Consider the following 21823-nt stretch of genomic DNA (forward strand, 5'->3'; position numbering starts at 1 on the left):
CTTTCAAGTTTTTTTTCGAGTTTTTCTTTTTCAGCCTATAGGGGAACCAACCGCAATTGCATATTGTCTGAAAAACTGATTTAAGCACTATCACAGAAGCAAGATTGTTTTTTGTTGAATATCAGCATGATTTTATTGGATGTAAGTAGCAGTTCTGAAAACAAGTTTCATTGTAGCCACAATATGACCAGTATTTTGTTTCATATTGCTCTTCTAATGAAAATTATTCCAAACAAAGCCAAAGTGAAAACAACTGATGCATGTCACAGAGTAAAACAGACAAGCAGAGTGATTACAACTGATTTAGTCAAATACATTATTAAAAATAGTTCTTTGTAATTGTGAGAAAATAATCAGTTACCTCTGTTTATTTAAAAAAATTTAATTCTAAAACAAGTACAGTATATGCAGAATCAGATTTTCATTAGTTGATAAAGTAGATCTATTGCGAAAGAACAGCTTAAATGCTTTAACAAGAATCTTGTTTGATGTGCATGAAAATCTTCCTTATACACCTCTATCTTTCACTACTTCATATACTCAAGGTCAGAGAAAACTCCACATATACATTTTACAAAAGTCATAAACTGCATTAGATATGTCCTCATAACTGATAGAGCTGAAAGTGTCCCACCTTTTTATTCCCAAATAACCCAAGTCTGTGTTGTCTATAGTCTTGATGTTTCCACTTGTCTCCCTCTCTATGAAGAAGAGGAGACCATAGAGAGTCTCTCAGCTGCGGAGGAGGAAGAGGAGGAGACTTCAGAAGCCGCAGCAACAGCAGCAGCTCTAGAGGAAGAGGAGGAGGAGGAAGAGCAGTGGAGTGGGGAGGAGCCTGAGCAGGAACCCCCATCTGAGCTCCTAGAACGGGCAGAGGTCATAGGCGAGGCCCAGGCTCTGCCCGGCCTGCAGGCTGAGGTTCACACACAGGCAGCTACTGCTGCTGACGAGGCCACTAATGGGAGATCTGAGGAGGCAGGGGGGCAAGAAAGCCCTGCAGAAGGTGTGTCCATCCTTCTCACAACCTGCATGTTCTCCCATCACAAAAAAAAAAAAAAAAAAAAAAGCAAAGCGAAAGCACTGTGAAAGCTTTCTGAGGGAATGTGGGTGGATGGCTCAAATATCTCCTCTATCTGCTGAAGCTGCAAGGCAACACAGGCTTGATGGTGACCAGCTTCTGTGGCCAGAGCTGTGTGTCTGTCAATGTCTTTCTACTTAAAGCTTTTCCCAGAGCAGCTGCCATCTGCTAGCTATCTGATTAAGCTTTTTCTGAACTTTACTGCTTGTTTCTCTGTTGATGCTACTGATGCCAGGTCAACTGCTTCCATATATTGTTATCCTTTCCTCAGTTAATTTTGATTTGCCAGCTACATTGCCAGTTTGTGATTTTTTCTGCATGTTCCAACAAAACACCTGTGGGATTCTATGAGAATCCTCTGTTTTTGTGATATTGTGTTATGCTTCATTTTCAAATGCTTTTGAAAAGCTAAGCTTGTTGATTTAATTTAAATTGTTTCATTTTCATTTTTTTTCAAAGCGTTGTCATTTCACATGGTTTGCATAAGTGTTTTTTTATTCCTTTTATTATGCAAAATGCAGAACAATTTTTTTTTTGCAGAACAATTAAAAACACTATTATTTCAGTGGCAGTTTAAGACAATTATAGCCACTTGTGTATGTATAATATTTGGTTATATGAAAATCACTGTGCATTTTCCATAATCTCTGAATATGTATTTGGCAGAAGTTTTTAGATCAGTTATTCCATTTTGCTGCTGGTGTAATGACGTCAGTATCGTGTTTGGACCACTTCCTTGGATATTTCATCCACATTTTCTGGACCTCATCCACTCAACATTAAATGCTCTGGGTCTGCATGCTGGTCATGTCATATCCATGCCATCACTCCATCACTGAACTGGTATGTGTGTCTCATCGGCTGCTGAATTGCATATTTGAAAGTGGACATTCATTTTACCAAGAGCTTTGCCTGTCTGTGTGGTGGTTGGCCTGGCAAACATGTTGTACTTTGAATTATTAATAATACTATACAGTGCAGACTACTTGAGATTTGCTTTCAGCTGTGAAGATGGAAGCAGAGCGACCAGGCAGTAAAAGGACTGATCCCATTGGCATGGACTTCACTGAATCTGCAATTCATCTAGATGATGAACTCCCATCTTACCAGAGCATTGCCAGAGACACAGATATGCCAGAAAGCCCCTTTGCTGCAACATGCCCCATGGAGGATTTTGGAGTGCCTCCAAGTGACCAGGGTCATGCCAAAGAACCTTGCGAGGCTCCAACTGAAAAGCCTGATGTACAAAGTGGTGCTGTGAAACAGCCTTCAACCGAAACGTGTGACTCCAGCAATATCCATGAGGTCAAACCAGAGCAGATTGAAGACAAACAAATGGAAATAACAACTGAGGGTGACATGAAGGACAAATCTGGGATGTCTGCTTATTTTGAGACCACTACAATTAAGACACATGCCTCCGGGTCTCAAGGAGAAGGGTATTATGAGCTGAGTACTAAATCAGAAGAACAGAATGACTCTGTTGGTGACCTACCACTTACTGAAATCAGTTACAGCACCTTGGCCCAAACACACTCTTTGGAAGTCCAACCAGATCTTCCGAAAAGTAGCCCAGACACACTACACACTGCTTTACCTGTAGACAAAAGAGATGAATGCAGACTGTCTCCTGGAAAACTGGCACTAGACCAAAGAAGTTACTCTTTAAATATCACCATTGGGGCAATGGATCATGGTGATGCCCAAGGACATCCAAGAAACTTCTCTCCGTTAGCCACTGACATCATGTCTCATACTAGTGGGAGCCTTGACGAATCTGCCGATTACCTTCCTGTTACCATTCCCTCACTAGAGAAGCTCCCTCAGTTTCCACCACAGATCCTGGAGACAACTGCCTCTACCACAACTCCATCATCTTCACCTCCCCAGGAAACCGTCACTGATGTAAAGACAAGTCCAGAGTCAGAGTCTCCAGGATCCCCTGTCCAAGCTAAGAGCTGTTATAAGAATGGCACCGTCATGGCCCCAGACTTGCCTGAAATGCTGGACTTGGCAGGTACTCGATCAAGGTTGACATCTGACAACACTGACCCAGAGATTATGAGAAGGAAGTCTGTCCCAATGGACATGTCTTCTCTAGTAAGTGATTCTTTAGCACATTTGTTCAAAGGTGACCAGGGCCAGATGGCTACAAAGAGAGAAATGCAGTTGGAGGAGCAAGGATATTGTGTTTTTAGTGAATACTCTGGTCCCATGCCGTCGCCTGCGGATGTGCACAGTCCAATGGACTCATCTCCTCAAATCTTCAATACTGTGATATCAGAGGAGAAGGAAACTGGTCTTATTGCATTTGGACAACAGGAGTGTCCCTCGACTGAAGATCTGAAACCAACAGAGGTTGTTACACCACAGGCAAAACTAGAAGAAAAAAAGCAGAATGAAGAATCCTTTGAAATTGAAAGTACACCTTCTGAGAAACCTCATGCAGAGACTAAGCAAGAGGAGTCTGATCTTTTGAAGACTGAACATTTGGAAGAAACTAAGAGTCCAACTTTACCTGATAATGAGAAAGGACAGTTAGACAAACAAGCTGAAACCTTTATCACACCGAAGGTGATGGTAACTCTGGAGGAAGCAAAGCCAGATTTTGATGCAGGTTTCACACTTGCAGCTGAAACCGAAGCTGAAATAGCTGACTATGAGAGGCAAATTCGCAAATTGGAGATGGAGGACCGACCTTTGAGTGTAGAGGAGGAACGAGAGCTCCAGGAACTCAGGGAGAAGGTGAAGAATAAACCAGACCTTGTGCATCAGGAAGCTTATGAAGAGGTAGATGCAGAGGATGCGTACCAGCTCACTGGAGCAGCAAAGGACAGAATTGCTCGGCCCATCAGACCATCCCCAGCATCTTCTGTAGAAAGTGCTACCGATGAGGAAAAAATGCATGTTAGTGACACTGAAAAACCTAGATCACCACGTGAGAAAGAATCGCTTAAAACAGATCCTAATAGATTATCTCCTGTTGGGTCTTTTGAGAAATATTTTAGAGAGGAGAGACCTTCTGAGCAGGAAGTAAAGCAGAAAGATTCAGTACAGCCCCTCAAAGAGAAAGTTGCTGAGGAGAAGCTTCAGCCAGCTTCTTCCAAGACAGACGAGGCTCCTATTGACACCACAGTGAATCAAGAAGTAGAAGAAGAGGTGGAGCTTGCTGAGGAGCCTGCTGAGGAGCCTGATGAGGTCATGCCAGAACCAAAACCAGCACTTAATGTGGAAGAGAAGCCGGTGGTGGATACAGCTGAACCAGATGAGGTTGTGGTTGAAAAAGAGGAGGAAAAAGTTGTTGAGAAAGAAAAAGTGGTAGTTGAGGAAATCTTGGAAGGGGCAAAAGCTGCAGAAGAAACAGTTGAGCCTAGAGCTGCAATTGAGTCAGTAGTCACAGTGGAAGATGACTTTATTACAGTAGTGCAGACCATTGATGAGAGCGAAGTCTCTGGACACAGTGTACGCTTCTCAGCTCTCCCTGAGGAGGAACATCCACAGCTCCTCCAAGAGGAAGAAGAGGAGGAGGAGTCTGTGGAAATGGCACAGGAAGTTGAGATGGAGGCCCCCAGTTTGGAGGAAGCCGTAGATGTTCCAGAGCCCGTTGAGCCTCCTGTATGTCCAGTTAAGGAGATAGAAGTACCAGAGAGTGAGGCCCCAACCCAAAGCTATGATGACTACAAAGATGAAACCACCTTTGATGATTCCATCTTAGACAGCTCCTGGGTGGATACTCAAGGTGTGATTTTAATATCTGTTTGCATGAAATTTGCTCTGCAAATGACAAAACCTTTCAGAATGGTCTTGAAATTAACTCGTTTCCTATATTTTTCGGTAACAGTTGTATAATAGTTGGCTTACCAGTATACAGCAGTACATAATTTTAAGTTTCTGTGAGGGTCATGTTGGATTTCAAGTAAACACATGTTTATAGCCTGGTATAAGAGTAGTTTGCCTGTTTCACCTCATGTACTCTTTAGATGATGATAAGAGCATGGCCACAGAGAAAATTGAACCTCTACCCAGAGTGATGAGCCCTGTCAAGAAACCACCTGCGGAGAAACCAGTGAAACAGAGGGCTAAAGGCACCAGGACCAAAGGACGAATCACCACCCCTGAACGCAAACCTGTTCGCAAAGAGCCGGTACCCATCCAGAAAGATGAGATGAAGAAGAAAAAAGGTTTTTGTTGCTGGAAGTGAATTGTGTATTCTGTTTTGATTTGTTTGTATATTCTGTTTTTTTTCATTATGACATTTTCCCTTCACATCTTTCAACAAATTGAATGTTTATATCTTAATACTTATTTCCACTTTGCTTAGATGTCATGTATAAAATCTAAAACTTTGTATTATATTAATTTATTATTTTTTGAGACAACAGAATGTCAGATTGAACTATACCTATCAAGTGCATGGAATTTTACTGTAGTTAGATTATTCTGAATTTCAATTAAATTTAATCACATTTGATTTTTTCTTTACGTCTTTGTTAATTTAGTGTTTTAGTGAAACATTATTTGCCTGTATCTATCTAACTGAGTTGTACTGCTGTTGTGCCTGTCCTTGATTCTGTATCTCCCTCTTGTAGCTGTGATTAAGAAGGCTGAGCTCACAAAAAAATCTGATATTCAGACATGCTCTCCTTCCCGGAAGAGTGTTTTAAAGGCTACCGTAAGGCACCCTAGACCTACCCAACATCACGCGTGTGTTAAGCGGAAACCCACAGGTGATCTCTGTCACAAGCTTATTGCAATGTGGCTGGCAAACATGGCAATTGGCATGTTGTTTTAAAAGTGATGCTTGTCTATTTGATTTGTTTTTCTTTTTATGTATTTTACATAGCAAATTGTATAAGTTACGCAAGTTGTATGTTCATGCGGTGTTTGTAATGAGGCTCACTGGTATTTTATTCAATTGTTTTGCTTATAATGTTTTCATTTTCTTATAGCGTGACCTTTCTTTTTGTTGTCTGCATGTGTTTTCACAGTTTCCGTGCTTATTCACACTTAATTTTCTTTTCAAAGTGGCACTAATATTGAATATTGTGAAAATGTGGTGCATCCAATCACTTTGTGTGTTTGTCTGTTGGTTAATTTTAAAGGATATCCTTTTGACTTAAATGTGTTAGACAATTTATGAGGTGGAGCATAGAGTAATCACCATTTCCTCTACATTTGTAACATTTCAATTCTGTTGTATACAACATTCAGGGACCAATTGCACTGGTTGCCAGGCAACTGGTTGTTTGAGTGAGCTCTGGGTGCTCAGTTAAGACAAATCTGCAGGGAATGAAATCTGTGCCATAATGAAGTTCCACTGTTAGATTTCTGGGAACTGTGCTTGAATTTGTGTTGGACATCTGATACATTGCTGCAATGCCCCAATTAGACTTTACTGAAAAGCCTCTTATGTAATACAGTTAATTTTCAAATTGTCTGTTATTCTGTTCCAAGTAGTTTCAGAGGAGAGCTTTCCAGCAGCAAAAATTTTTTTTTGGCTGTGGGTCATGGTCAGTTTCATTTTTGATCCTAAATAGCCCAATTAAAAATACCTTGGCTTTGGGATTTAAAGAAAAATCCGGATGGTGGTTAAATCTTGAAAACACAAGTGAATCCTTAATATTCAGGGACAACTGCAAGTAAGGAATTTGTATGTTAATTTGCTTGAAAAGTTAAACACTGTGGTTCTGTGGCGCTTTCAGAACATTTTATTTTGTTAGTTGGAACATCTGACCAGCTCACTTCACAACATGAACTCAACATAACTCCTGTTTGAGGCACTACTATCTGTTCGACGAGTCATAGCTGTCACATTCCACACTTTAGTTTTACAAAATAAGTGTAAAATAAGTATAAAAAGGCTTTTTAAAAGAAAAAATCTGACTATATGTCAAGCACATGTGACTGCTTTTGTATACTAGTTTAACATTTGCTGTGTATTTATTTGTGTGTAATGTTCAGTTTGTTTTATTTTCATTGGAGAGCATATAACTCAGTGGTCATGGTCACAGTATGTATTTCTTCTTTTTATCATCCTGAGCCTCTCTTTTACTCTTTATCTTTGCAGTGTCTGCAGATGGTCGACTGCCCTTCAGTGTGGCCAGGCACTCCAGAGACAGAGCATCTGTAAGCATCATATCAGATTTCAATCATATACAAATATGATGATCCCAATTAAAATGATTATCAACAGATATTCCAGTCTATATACTAGAGATCGGCTCAAGTACTCAGAAATAAGAGCAATTATTAATAATGAAAGGCTATTTTGGTGTATTTAAAAAAACAAATCAACTTCAGAACATCATACACATCAAATTACATTGACAACTACACTCTGCCCTCTTGTTCTTTTTGTCATTAGTTACGGCATACTTTTTGTGGTACCAATGATGAATTGAAATGAATTCAATACATACTGTACAATACATACAGTATAGCCTCTTTGCACCTCAGATGCCTCCCTGGTTTCCACTCTTTGTATTGCCTGCTCATCCCATCTCATATCTGTTTTGTGTTTGTTTTACAAGTTTGCATGACCTTTTGACTGATTTCCTTTAACCTTAAATTGAGACATAGTGGCCCCTCAAGTAGTTTAATGGTCCATGTACTAATATTTGCTTCCGTAGAAGTAAATAGACGTTTACTTCTTTTTGTGCCTGTTTATTTTTAATTCCTGAGTGGTTATGCATTCTGGTAAATGCCCTTGTATCCCCAAATGTGTGGTCAGATGTTGCTCATTTCGTTCGGTTAAACATGCTGTCATGCTGACTTTCATACCATTTTCTTCTCATGTTTTTGGTTTCATTTTCACTGTGCATGAATACCTCATCTGTCCATGTTCCTCTCATCATAGACCTCCAATCCCACAACACTAACAAAGATCCCCACTTCTAAAATTTGGGCAGAGGCTTTGCTGCCAACACGGCCGAACTCGGCCAGCTCCTTCAATAAAAGGAGCCCATTGGTGGAGGCAGATCTTTATGGGCCCCGCCCTTCCTCAGCGGGCCCACATGTATCGCTAAATTCATATGCTGTAAAGGTAAGCAGGGAGCAAGATGTTTTGGAAAACTATTTGCTTCTGAACATTACTAACTAATCTAGAACTTTTCAAAGAAGAAGCCATCCTAAAATGTGTTAACCTAATATTGAAAATGAATGATTTTCTCACCTTATGTTGTTGCAAATCTGCAAGTGTTATGAATTATAGAGAGTTGTTTTCCATAACATTTTGTTAATTGGAAGATAAAATGCTAAATTCCAAATAATGACATGAGGGGGAGTACATTTTAATTTGGAGGTAAACTACCCCATTAAGTTCACCATGATTCTAATAAAGGATTAATGACTTTGTCTTCAGGATGGTGGTTCTCGGAGCCCAGAGAAAAGGTCATCCCTTCCACGGCCAGCATCTATACTAACTCGCCGCCCACACATGGCTGATCAAGAGGAGAGCTCCACTTCCATTACCAGCTCTGGGTCCACTGCACCACGCAGGCCCACATGTAAGAGGCATTCTCATGCACCTGTAAAATCTCTGTATTGTTTTATTGATTCTATCTCTATAGATCGAAAAAAATTAATGAAATAGTGACTTTTTTTTTCTCTTGAAACAACCTTTGATTTGATTTTGTTTGTGACAAATTAATATGACAAAGAAACTATTACTTTTTTTTACTTAAAAAGGTTTTTAATGCACATCCTGACATATAACACAATAACACAATACTGAAGTAACATGGCTTATAAAATTAAAAATAACCAGCAGATAAGTAATATGCATTTTGTATATTCAATATAAGCAATACAAGCACAACCATAATGTAATAATACTTGACAATGATTAGACTTTATCACTGATTTTGATTATACTATTTGATAAGTCATTTTATCTATATTGCATGGTTTTTGTTTGCATATTCTTTCACAAAAAGCCAATATGCACTGTCAAATTAATAATAGAAGAAGCACTAATCAAAACTTTTTTTAGGTGCTTGTAGAATCTGAAGTGTTTCTTCAAAGCTTTTTGGACATATATGTTCAATCTCTGCTTCCGTATCTATATACAGACTTTCTTTAACTCATACTCACTATATACTCACCCCCTCTCTTCCCCTCCTCCTGTAGCATTCCGTACTGAAGTCAAAGCAGAGCACAGGACAGGCAGGTCTCATAGTATGACAGGTATAGAGTATCAGTCCCTAAGTTATTCATCTCCAATGGACATTTAGTAACAGCATTGAAATCACAATGTTCCACTCATGTGACTAATTTAAAAAGGGTGAATTATTTTCATAGGCACTGTTATACATAAGGATCCCCTCCCCCGCACATTTTTTAGTCTATACTTGCCTTTTTCATTATGCATGTGAGTATAAACACTGTTCTACACTATGTGTTTGTGCCATTTCAAGTCCATCAGAATGTTTGTATACATCATCATCTACATTGGGGACCAAAATCCGGAGGAAAAAACTAAACTAAATGCTATTCGCTTGTTTTCTAGTAAAATGATCTAAAAATATTTAAACCAATATACACTTCCTTAAGAAGCAATATTGCAATATTGAGTTTTTGAAAGAAGCCTCTTATATGCTCAGCGGGTCCACATGTATTTGATCCAAAATACAATAAAAACAGTATTATTGGGAAATATTATTATCATTTAAAGTTTAACTATTTTCTATTTGAATGTATTTTCAAATATCACATGATCCTTGAGAAATCATTCCAATATGCTGATTTGGTGCTCAACAAACATTTCTTATTATGAAAACAAACATTTCTTATAATGAAAACAGTTGTGCTGATTAATATTTTTGTGGGGACGTTTGAAAGTAGTCGATTTTTTGTTTTTGTTTGGTAATTTAATAAATGTCTTTACTGTCAATTTAGATCAGTTTTGTGGATCCTTGTTGAATAAATAAATAATATCTTTAAAAAATTGGATGGCATATCAATAAATATTTAAAAATAAAACTTTCTGAAAACAAGTCTCAGTATCTAATGCAGTGTTGTGGTTGTTTTCTCTTAAATTGACTCCACTGTATATTTCATGTATTTGAAGTCATTTTCATATTTGTTTGCTGATGTTGAACTTCCTAATTCCTAGCATTTAAACTGATCATTTGTGTTTCCACTGAAGGCGTAGAGACTGCTCGGTCCCGCTCGGCCCGCAGTGGAACCTCCACACCCCGCACACCCGGGTCCACAGCCATCACCCCTGGAACCCCTCCCAGCTACTCCTGCCGTACTCCAGGCACCCCCCACACTCCAGGCACCCCGAAATCTCTCAGCCTGCTGTCCCAGGAAAAGAGAGTGGCCATCATCCGAACACCTCCAAAATCCCCAGCGACTACACCCAAACAGCTGCGCATCATTAACCAGCCACTGCCTGACCTCAAGAACGTCAAATCCAAGATCGGTTCTATTGACAACATCAAGTACCAGCCCAAAGGGGGCCAGGCAAGTCCAAATGCGAACTATCCACTCTCCTTTCCCCTCCTAATATGGCTTTCTTGCTGTTTTTCTGCTCCTTCAGGGTCGATTCTGTCCCCTGTGGTCACACTGTCTCGCACTCATCACTATTGTGTTGTGTCCGCATGTATCAATTCACTGAGTGCATACTAATGGCTGCAAATAGCTGTTGGGCCAGTTCAGTTGTCTTAGATTGACTTGTTCCATGCCTAACTAGAAGGTAATGTATTCTTATGACATGACGTTTATTCTCATGACAAGGAACAAAACTTGCTCCAAAACTTTACCTCCTATTATGTATTCATTTTAATCTCTAGACTAGCAACATTCTGATAGAACATTCTTTACATAAAATATTTCATTTGATTTTCTCTTTATTGATTTTTTAAAATCAAAATGATGACATTACATTACATCACTCATGTTACCTGTCATCAGCTATTATTTCTTATAAATGAATATAAGTGCTGTGAGTAAATAAAAAATACAAAAGATTATATGGCATGTAGATTTAATTTATTTACATATTTTTTAAACACATTTTTTAAGTTATTAATTGTTAAATTGACAGTCGTTGAATGTGCATTAAAGTTATAGTCATGATATATAGTAAATATAAAGTAAATATAGTATTTTTGATCAAATAAATCCAGCCTTGGTAAGAAAAATAGACTATCAAATGGCATTAAGTTTTGTCTAAGTTCTGAAAAATAAGTAATGTGATATTTGTGTGACAGTGTTTAGTATTTTGGTTCCCTTAGGGAAATGCTTGATAGACTGGCCTATTACAGCTGGATTGCATTTTGGGATTGTGGAAACTTCAAAACACACATAAATGCATATACAGATGTGCACCAGGGTGGTTTATTTTCTGGGTTGAACAGAGTTCAGCTGGGACGATGGGGACAGGCGCATGATGTAAACACCCCTTGTGTTTTTAGGGCATTTCATGCAAGCTTGCAGTAATGACCGGGGTGTAGGCTGTGTGTTGGAGTGACATGTTTATGTCTGGCTTGTGGCAGAGTGCAGTGGTGCAGGAATTTCAAAAAGGATTTCATCAGCCAGAGGAGTTACTGGGGTGGGAGGCTGCAGTAAGAAACTATGATGAAGGACTTTAAGTGACATTGGAGTAATTTGTTTGTTTGTTTAGTTAGAGACCGTGTGTAAAATTTTAAAGAAAAATGTAAAGAAAAACAAGGGCTGACTTGTTCCTATCACGAAATGATTGTATTGGGGAAAACTGTGGACATTTTTACATATTATTATATGTTTTTAGAAATGTTTTAAATAGGATTTTTAAAAAAAAATTAATTTGGCCTTTAGAATTAATTTAGAATAAAATTAACATTTTACTCTTATACACTGTATTAAGAAAACATAACTGTTAAATATATTTTACATTATAAATGGACTTAACTGACAAACTTAACTGACAACCAATATTGAAGAGCTGAAGGCCGCTATCAAAGCAACATGGGCATGAAATATTTCAGTTTGTGTGCAATGAATCTATAATATAATTTAGACTTAATTTACAAAAAAAGACCTTTTCCATTATATTCAGTTTTTTTTAGATGCACCTGTATGGTCTGTGTTTCTGTTCTCCTTGCCTTGTTCTATTTTTCCTTTGTTGCTGGATTAGTTAATTAGTTTCCACCTGTGTTCATTTATTATCTAATTAGTCCATAGTTTGATTTTGTATAAATAGCCCTGCCTTTTCTCAGTTTGTTGGTTCTGTCTTTGTCATGTTAAGAGGATATTTTCTCCTGTTTCTCCCATATGGCTTTATTAAAGACTTGTGGTCTTTTGCCAGACATCCCCTGACACCCCTTGTCAGCAATGAGTAAAAATACTGGAAGGAAACCATTTAATCATCATGACTTTTTAAGTTTGTCAGTAGTTTGTCTGGTCCTGTGAACTGTGATGAATGATCTATTGAAAATGGCTTTGGAGTTAATTTCAGGGCACTCAGGACACCCCGAGGAGCAGAGTATAATCTCTGCCATGGTCTGGGCCGAAGTTCTCCCTCACCCCTGGATGACAGTGGGTGTCTCCCCAGTATGGTCACTCATGGAACAGGTCTAAGAGACAGTGACATGAGCCACAATCTCTCAGGGTTGAGTGACCGGGCATGTGGTGGCCACTGCCAGTCTGTGTTCGCCCAAGGGTGAGACTGGGTAAGAGTGCTGTACCTGTCTGTGCCTCAATGACATATTGTCTACTGAGGACCACTGAAGCGAACGGGGACTGTCTGACAACTCAAAGCATGTGCATGTTTAATAATTTCAGAACCATTCATTAGATTAATATTCTAAAACATTTAGAAGCTGCATCAACACGGCTCTAGAGTTAAGTGAATATTTGCATCGGCTCTCTTTCCAACAAATCTGAAATCTTTTTACTTTACATATAAAATTAATAATAATGTGTACTTTATCATTTAATGTATCATTTTAATAATGTCTGTGTTTGAGTCATACTTGTTTTATTTTCAATAAGATCATGTCATGTTTTCTCAAATTTTAGTATGTAATGCTCAAGAAATTATTTATCAGAATTCAGTTTAAAACCAGATTTTTTTTTAGCAATTTTTTCACCAAGTAGTCCTGCAGAGTAACGTTCCCTTTCAGATCGTACCATACGAGTACCATGAAGCCCACGTTAACTGATATTGAAGTGTTTATAAAAAAACTAATTATGCGTATATTTCGCTTTCAACTTTCCAATGCACTTCATGACTCGTGTATCTCTGGAGACCAAACACAGACGGTCGCTCTGGCTCCAGTGTGGCTGTCTCTCTCCCTGAAGGGTCATCATCTGTGCTTTGTTCAGCCATCCTGCATCAATATCACCTCATTCAGGTTTGCAGTCTCTCAGTAGACTGATGTGTGTGTTCAAGAGATTTCAGTAAGATTGACTACAGTTGTTCACTTTGAACTGCTTTCTGAACCAGCCCCGGTCCAAATCCCTATTCCCTAATAAATTAACACTGTCTTTGAAAAGAGCTGAGGCCAGTTAAAAGCATGCTACTACAACAGCTTGGTAGTGAGTGCACTGTTGAACAAAGCTAAATGGATAAATGGATTTTGCATCAGGTGATGTGTCAGATGTTACTGTCTGATGGACTGCAGTACAGTTAGCCTTTATAGACTGAACTGATTCATAAAAAATGTATTTGTAATATGTAATGTTATATTACATATTAACTTAATTATCTGTTATAATTATAAAAAATGATATATGAATATAAAAAAAAAATCTATTTTTTTACTAGCTAGATATAAATTTGATTTGTTTTGGGCAGTAATTTACATATTATGGTATATTGTTATGTAAATGTGTTTACATATTTTAAAGGCATCTATTATCTTTTAGTTTGACTATTTATTAGTTTTTTGTTTTTTTTTTGTAAATACACTATGTTTAAATGTAAATGAAAAGTTATTATACTCTTTTCACCAGTTAGTGAGACTTGTAGAGAAAAATCCATATTTAATAGTTTGATCTCTTGGGGATTCTTGAAAATGATGCTAATCAGGACCCCTACAAGAAGTCAAGCTGACATTTGCAGGTATTCGGACGAGGGAAAGTTTTACATGCTACAGTTAATTAAATTAGTTATGTTTATCTGGAATTGTCTCTGTGTTCATCTCAGCCCTTCAGTGTTATGCTTCCACTAAATGGAAAAACTTTCAGCATTAATTAGCATTAAATAAGTGAAAGCTTTTCTTATTTGTGTTGATGCGGCATATGGGGGTCTAACTGTTGGAAAGAATTTCAACAGTGAGTACAGCGGCAGTTTAACCCTTAAGTGCTGTTCATGCTGACATTGACAGTGATTAAATCACAACATCTCTGCATCTCCGACGTTTCTTTCCACTGTGGATTGGTAGTCACTGCATTGTGTTGCTGTACATTTGCATAACTTGACCTCTGCTCAACTTTGTTGCTTTGTCAGTCCTGCACTTTTATAGACTGGATTTTGCCTGGCTGATTTTCGGCTGCAGGTGCTGTGAGCACATCGACACAGGGATCATGTTATAGGTTGTCATCTCACCTCCTAATACTGATCTGTGTCACCAATGCACGGCTAGCAGCTGTCTGTATGTGCGTGTTTCCATCTTCATAAAAGAGCCACATATCTTTGTATTTTTCTAGATTCAAATTTTAAACAAGAAGCTGGACTTCAGTCACATAAAGTCAAAGTGCGGATCAAAGGATAATCTGAAGCATTCGCCCCATTGAGGCAATGTATGTACTGCTCCCCCTCTCCCTATATCTGTCTCTCCTTCTTTTCCAAAGCCAGTAGACCTCCACGGTTTTTGACCCTTAGATTTTCAAATTCCGGACGCATTTCTGCTGCACTGGATGCTCAATGCTACAGATAGGACAAAATGCCTACCATGGCAAAATTAAACATAATATAGATGCAGACTGTCTTTAATGCACACACACAGTCCCTTCTTGTTCTTCATCATCTGAAAATATATACACGCCATATGTTTATATTTGCAGGTGTTTGATGTTGACCTATCAACACTTCTGTGTCAGCTGTATGGCAGTCATATCAAAATAAGGCAACACATCATCAACCCTTCTTTTCAATATATCTCTTTTTGAGAAATAGTTTGTTAATTTCTAAATTTAATTGATATATTTAACTTTTTGCTCATGGAGTAGCCGCAGCAACCTTCGTGGCTTCTCACTCTTATTTTCTTTAGGTTTCAAGGTCTTTTGTATTGTACATATTTTTTGGGTTTTGTTCCAAAAAATGGAATGGAACCTAATAACTGTATATCTGTTACGTATACTACAGTTTAACATTTTATTGAGTTTAATATTTTGAAAGAAGTAAGGCTGCATTAATTTAATCAGAATGCAGTAAAAAAGAAATATTGTGAAGCGTTATTACAATTTCAAGTAGCTGTTCTGTATTTAAATATATTTAATGTTAAAATTGAAATTAAAATGTAATTTTTTCCTATGATGGAAAAGCTGAATAGTTAGCAGCCATTACTCCAGTCTTCAGTGTCACAATATTCAATTTTGAATTAGATTGAATTATTTTAGAAATCATTTTTGACTGATTAATATTAATAATTGACATTTCTCTCATTTTATTTCTCTACTAAGCATGTTGCAGTGCATTTATGGGATTGCTTTCACTGCAAAGGATAAATACAATGCTGCCACACAATTTGACAAGGACCGTAGTATAATTATGCCTAAAAATCCCAAAGGGCTGTGATGTTGTATAGTCAGCTGAATAGGTTTTAGGACGAGTCGTGGTCTCTCTGTTTTTTCTGATTGTGCATATTGCCAACAGAAATGTCTTGACCGGTGTTTTCTAAATGTCAGAGCTGGTGTGTGCTGAGTCATGTCTGTACCTGAATCAGATTAGCTTTTTCTTCCTCTCACTGTGAGTGACTATTCTAACGACGCTATAATGAACACACTGTGTAGAGCAGGAAGCTAGCAACACCAAGGTCATAGGTTTGGTTTCCAGAAAACTTAGGTTAAGTTGCATAGATCACTTGTATGCGACAGAAATGAAAGACTCCTATCTATATTTATCAAGGTCCTGAGTAAGAACAGTTATTTAATATTCTGAAATAATTATGATGTTTTTTTCCCAGACAGACCAGAATCTACCCACTGATTCTGTCATGAATTTCTAATAAGCCTAAAGTCAGTAATTTGATTCAGTGATCTGATGCTGTATTTGTGCGGTTCATTGCAGCTGTTGGTTTTCTTAATGTTGTGGCATCTTCAGTATATGGATTAGTTCTGCTGGATTTGCAGCTCAGCTAACCATTTTTATGTGTTTAGCTGTGGAGTAGTTCTCGAGTGATTTAACTGTTCATCAATTATTGCTCAGTACTTTTTAGACAAAGCTGTGTTTTTTCTCCTTTGTTTTAGTGGGGTTTTTTTTTTTTTTACAGCTCCTTGCGTTTAATATCCAGTCTGTCTTATATTTTGTTTTTAACTTGTGGTGTTTCTCACAGATTCAAATTCAGTCTAAGAAGATTGATCTTAGTCATGTGACCTCCAAGTGTGGATCCCTGGACAACATTCGCCACAGGCCAGGTGAGCATGCCAAGGAGTTCTAGAAATTTTAACTGCAGATTGGAAATTTGCAATGTCATGCAGGTTGCTTTTACAGTTTTTCTCAATTGCTTTGGCACATTTTTCGAACTGTGAGTGCAAATGTCACAACTGTTTGCAGGAACTTCAAAATTTTATAGCATGTCTGCAAAATGTATTTACTCACCCAAAACATTTAATTCATGCTTCAAAACCTAGTTATTGTGTCAATAATTTGGCCAAGGCCACCAAAATCTATTTTTGTCATTGTGTGACCCACACTGGTCAAAATGTTTAGTTGTTTTTTCACCACAACAGTCAACCATGAAAATTTAAGGGTTTAAACAAAAATCTCATATTTGTTGAGAAAAGTCAATAGTATGTAGAAAAAAAAAAAGTCTATGAACATTTGTATTTTTACAGTGTTTACTTTTGTACTTCATGTGTATATACACAATACAAGTGTATTTACTGTACATGTAAAGTAACTGACAAGAGTAACAAGATTTCACTTTACACTTCATATTTGTGTATTACCACAAATACACAAACAACAAATAACATTCATGGGGAAAAAAAACAAATTATTCTTGGTGGACATCTTGTCGTTCACGTTGGTCAGGCCAAAGATTTTCATCAACATCACATCTGATGTTTTCCATTGCCACACACCGTGGAAAAAAATATCCTTGAATGCCGCACCCATCCCCTGCAATGGTCAGCTGTGATGTCCTCACATGCAGCATTCATGGCATCCAACAAAGACATCTGATTTTGTGGTCTATGATCATACACTTTCCACCTCCATGCTGAAAAAAACTCTTCTATTGGATTTAGGAATGGAGAGTATGGTGGAAGGAATTCCACTGTTATCCTTTCATGTGCAGCAAACCAGTCCCTAACACTGTTGGTTCGGTGGAAGCTGACATTATCACAGACAACAACAATTAGGCAAATGTGGTCTAACTAAACCTCTTTCTTGTTCTGGAATCAGGTTTCTGTAAAGTGCATTTAGGAAGGCCAGGAGAAGTTGGGTATTATAGGGCCCAATGTGTGGAATATGTGTGCTCACACCGTTCTCTGAAATGGCAGCACACATTGTAATATTGGCCCCACGTTGGCCTGGTGTGTCAATTGTGGCTCGGTGTCCAATGAGATTGCGACCACATCTCCGGCCTTTGTACAGATTAAACCCAGGCTCATCCACAAAAACAAGAATGTGGGTCGTTTCATGTACTTCTAACTCCTTGATTCTCTATGAAGAAACACAGAAAAAAATGAAACTTACAGTAAAGTAATACAGGCATCTTAGAAAAACAGGAAAACTCACTAAGTGCACACCAATGGTTTACCTGGACATACTGGTACCGCAACGCCTTGACTCTTTCACTGTTCCTCTCAAATGGCACCTTATACATCTGATGTCTTTTTAAAACTCTGTCTATGGTGGAAATGCTGACAGAATTTATATTTGCAAAGACATTATTGTCATTTATGATTGCACTTTGGATCTCTCTTAGCCTGATGGAATTGTTGGCTATGACCATGTTGCAAATTTCTTGTTCTTGCAGTTGGTTAAATACTGCTGCTCTGCCACCAGCGCGAGGTTGTCGTGCAGTTCTATAGAATAAACAAATAGACTTGCATTTACTTTTACAATATTGTTGTTTATACTGTAAAAATACTTTACATACTGTAAAACAAAAAAAAACATATTTACCTGTTTTCCCTACGAAAGGTTTGCACAAATGATTGATTTTACATTAGGCTGTACTCTTCGACCAGCCTCTTCCATTGTAAAACCATGATTTATGACATGATCCACAAGTGTGGCTCTGATTTCATCAGAGACTCTGACTCTTCTATTTCCACCTCTTCCTCGATTATTTCTTCCTCTACCACCACCACGTATTCTTACATGCCTTCCAATTGCTCTTCCACGAGCATGTTGCTGCAGTTCAGGGTTGTGAACGTCCTCCATTCTTAAAAACTTCTACAGCAGTGATTGTGCTGTGGGCAATCACAATAAAAAATGTCTGAGAACTTCTGAAGTGTTTGACAGTGTAAGTGAGAATCGAGTCATCAGTTTTGATCAACAAGCCATATGCAATTATTTGTTGTCCAAACTGCAGACAGTTGTATGTACTCTTTGCACACATGTGCCAAAGCATTTGCAATTTGCTCAAATCAATAAGAAATTCCAATCTGATGTGAAAAAGAAGCGAATTGTTCAGAGATCTGAACTTAATGTTTTGGGAAATAAAAAAATCATTTGAGAACTGAGCCAAAGCAATTGAGAAAAACTGTAAAGCATGGAAAACCCGAGCTAAATTATTGGTTGATACAACAGTGCCATCTTGTGGTTAAATTTTTTACGTCACTGCCAAACCAATTTCGAATGATTAAGCCATTTCAAATGCAAATGTATAAAAGGTTACATTTTCTGCTATAAGAATCTTGCTGGCTCTTTCCGTAAATGAACAACTGACAGTGATTAAAAAAACATTATGATTTAAATAATTTTTAATCGTATTTCAAAGAACATACTTTACAGATTTGATGTACTTTCATGTTTTATATGGATTTTGAAAAATATACACTGCTGTTCAAAAAGAGTTCAAAAAGATTAATTGATTAAAACCATTATATTGATGCATTTTACATTCATAAAAAGGATAAAAAATTTATTTTAATTAAAAAAATTAAAAAATTATATTTTAAATGTTATTTGCTATTCAAATAATAATAAAAAAATTAAGCAACAGATCTTAAAGTTATCAGTTTGTAACATTGATAAGAAATGTTTCTTGAGCATCAAATCATAATATAAGAATGATTTCTTAAGGATCATGTCATGTGACACTGAACACTGGATTAATAACTACTAATAATTCAGTTTTGCCATCACAGGAATAGATTACATTTTAACATTTATTAAGATAGAAAACAGTTACTTTAAATTGTAATATTACTTCACAGTCTTTTTCTATGTTAACTGTATGTTTTATAAAGAGTTTTCCAAAAATATAAAAAAACATTTAAACTTTGTAGATCTTTACCTTGATAAAAAAAAAGTCAAGTTGTTTGTCCAGGAGAGAAATGAGAAATTGATTAAATGACTCTTTTATGACTCTGTCTGTGTCTCAGGTGGAGGTAATGTGCGCATTGAGAGTGTGAAGCTGGACTTCAGAGAAAAAGCTCATGCAAAGGTGGGCTCCCTGGAAAACGCCCACCATACGCCTGGAGGAGGACATGTCCAGGTGAGTTCTTACCCATCCCACATCATACAGGAAGCCATGTTAAGTGACCGTTACCCACTTCCTGTTTCCTGCTTGCTAAGATCGAAAGCCATAAGCTGTTGTTCCGTGATGTGGCTAAAGCACGCGTGGATCACGGGGCGGAGATTGTGATCGAGACTCTCCGGCTGTCAGGTGGCACCTCCCCTCACCGACACAGCCACATGTCTTCATCCGGAAGCATCAACATGCTGGAGTCACCACAGCTGGCCACACTGGCTGATGATGTGACCGCCGCCCTGGCCAAACAAGGCTTGTGAATCCCCCAAAACGTCTACAGTAGTCCCCTTCAGTGGTGTCACAGTTCACCTATCCTCCCTCTGCTATTTATGGAACACTACAGATTCACTTCTCATATTCACACTTTCCTCTTCTTCAACCAACAATCTCGCAGAACCCTGTCGTGACTATCAGATATGGAAATTTTTTTACCTGTTTCAGTTGATTTTATTTTTGTTCATTTTAATGAATAACGACGTAGCTAGAGAGGTACCAGTGCTTTTTATTACCCATGTTACATGTGACTTTTTATGGTTGCGTACAGACAGTGGCCTCAAAAGCTGGTTTAGGGTCAGCGTCAGGTGTGTTGTGTAAAAGTTGGTCGATCGGAATTTTTTATATACAGGAATGTGGCGCGACGATCTCATGCTGCACGTGTTATTTTGCCCATTCAGTGCATGGACTCTTCAACATCTCAACTGCGAGTCACATACGATCAAACACGATATATATTATAAGGGAATATATTTATAAAAAATGCCAGCTCTTCGTCTCAACATCTAATGCTCAATTGAAAAAAAGAAACGATTACTCCTTCGATAACTTATACCTGTACAATTGCATTTGAAAAAATAAAACTAGATAGTATGACGAGCATGTATTCTAGTACACAAAAGAGGCTATTTTCTATTTCAAGGAATTTTAGTAAGTTATTTGCTGAAACATTAAATAAAATGAACACATCATGTTTTGTAGATGTTTAGCTTGTACATTATTTCGGATGAGCGCACCTCTGCCTTCGTTGTCGTTAAGAAACCGTTGCTTCCGTGGATCTTTGTCAGTACACAGTTTAAACAGATTCGTGCTTCAATTTACACAAAACGATGATGTTACGGTTGTGCAAAGATATTCAAGGGCTCCAGGTATACATGAATCATGGAAGGTCTGCTCAAATTTGCTCAAAGTGAGGTGTGAACCGTTACCGCCATTTTTTAGAGTCGAGATGGGAATGGATTGGTGGTGCTGCGGCCCTAATTTGATTCTTAAATGTAGGGAGCAGCTCCTTGGGACTTTGTCGGTGTGTTAGGCCCTGTGTTTGTTTGCTGATTCCTGCTTGGATGCTTAGTTTTCTTTCGTAAGAAGTGGAAAAAGATAGAGAAATCAAAACATTAAGAAGGATGCTCACTCCGCTTGCATCTGTTTTAACACAGTGCTCCAGTATATTTTTTTCTTGTCATTTGTGGTTCTCCCCTGCCCCTTTTCCTCTAGAACAGCTGTCATTCGTAGGCTTCTGTGTTTTCTCGGCCCCTCTGAGCCTTACCCACCCTTTCCCTTATTCCCTCAGCTACTGTAAATGTATTTAAAAGGTCACTTAGATGTACGCAGTTTTTCTCCTGTTGGTATGATACGGATTATAAATGCCCTTAACAGTTACGACAATAAAAATACAGAAAATCAACAAAACACTGGTGTGATATGTTTTTTCTTCTTCTTCTTCAGACTTTGTGCTTGTGAAATGTGTAATGATTTATGGTTGTGGTATTACTGGCTCCTTACAGGTCATGTTACAGTACGTTATAGTGATTATAGTGGATATCAGTTCATGAATTAAAGGGTTAAGGACCAAAAAAAAAAAAAGCTGTGGTAACTCACTTTAAACTTAATTGTC

The 21823-nt window shown here is 37.8% G+C and overlaps 1 protein-coding gene across 14 annotated transcripts in view; it reads left to right on the forward strand.

The window, feature by feature from the left end:
* The window catches only part of LOC132095426 (microtubule-associated protein 2-like), a 112783-nt gene extending 91165 nt beyond the window's left edge, over window positions 1–21618 (forward strand). For 5 of the 14 annotated variants that reach the window (XM_059500401.1, XM_059500407.1, XM_059500405.1 and 2 more), the window contains 12 exons: window positions 710–1003; window positions 2082–4817; window positions 5059–5259; window positions 5668–5805; window positions 7146–7204; window positions 7935–8120; window positions 8439–8583; window positions 9206–9262; window positions 10224–10543; window positions 16561–16642; window positions 19787–19899; window positions 19980–21618. In XM_059500401.1, coding sequence (XP_059356384.1) covers window positions 710–1003; window positions 2082–4817; window positions 5059–5259; window positions 5668–5805; window positions 7146–7204; window positions 7935–8120; window positions 8439–8583; window positions 9206–9262; window positions 10224–10543; window positions 16561–16642; window positions 19787–19899; window positions 19980–20195 — 4547 coding nt within the window. In that variant the 3' untranslated portion in view covers window positions 20196–21618. Of the gene's footprint in view, window positions 1–709; window positions 1004–2081; window positions 4818–5058; window positions 5260–5667; window positions 5806–7145; window positions 7205–7934; window positions 8121–8438; window positions 8584–9205; window positions 9263–10223; window positions 10648–10877; window positions 10981–16560; window positions 16643–19786; window positions 19900–19979 lie in introns of those variants that run through there. The other 9 variants (XM_059500403.1, XM_059500408.1, XM_059500412.1 and 6 more) reach the window with 5 other exon arrangements.
* The last annotated feature ends 205 nt before the right edge of the window (window positions 21619–21823 follow it).

Source organism: Carassius carassius, chromosome 19, assembly GCF_963082965.1.
Source record: "Carassius carassius chromosome 19, fCarCar2.1, whole genome shotgun sequence".
In the NCBI taxonomy this organism is placed as follows: domain Eukaryota; kingdom Metazoa; phylum Chordata; class Actinopteri; order Cypriniformes; family Cyprinidae; genus Carassius; species Carassius carassius.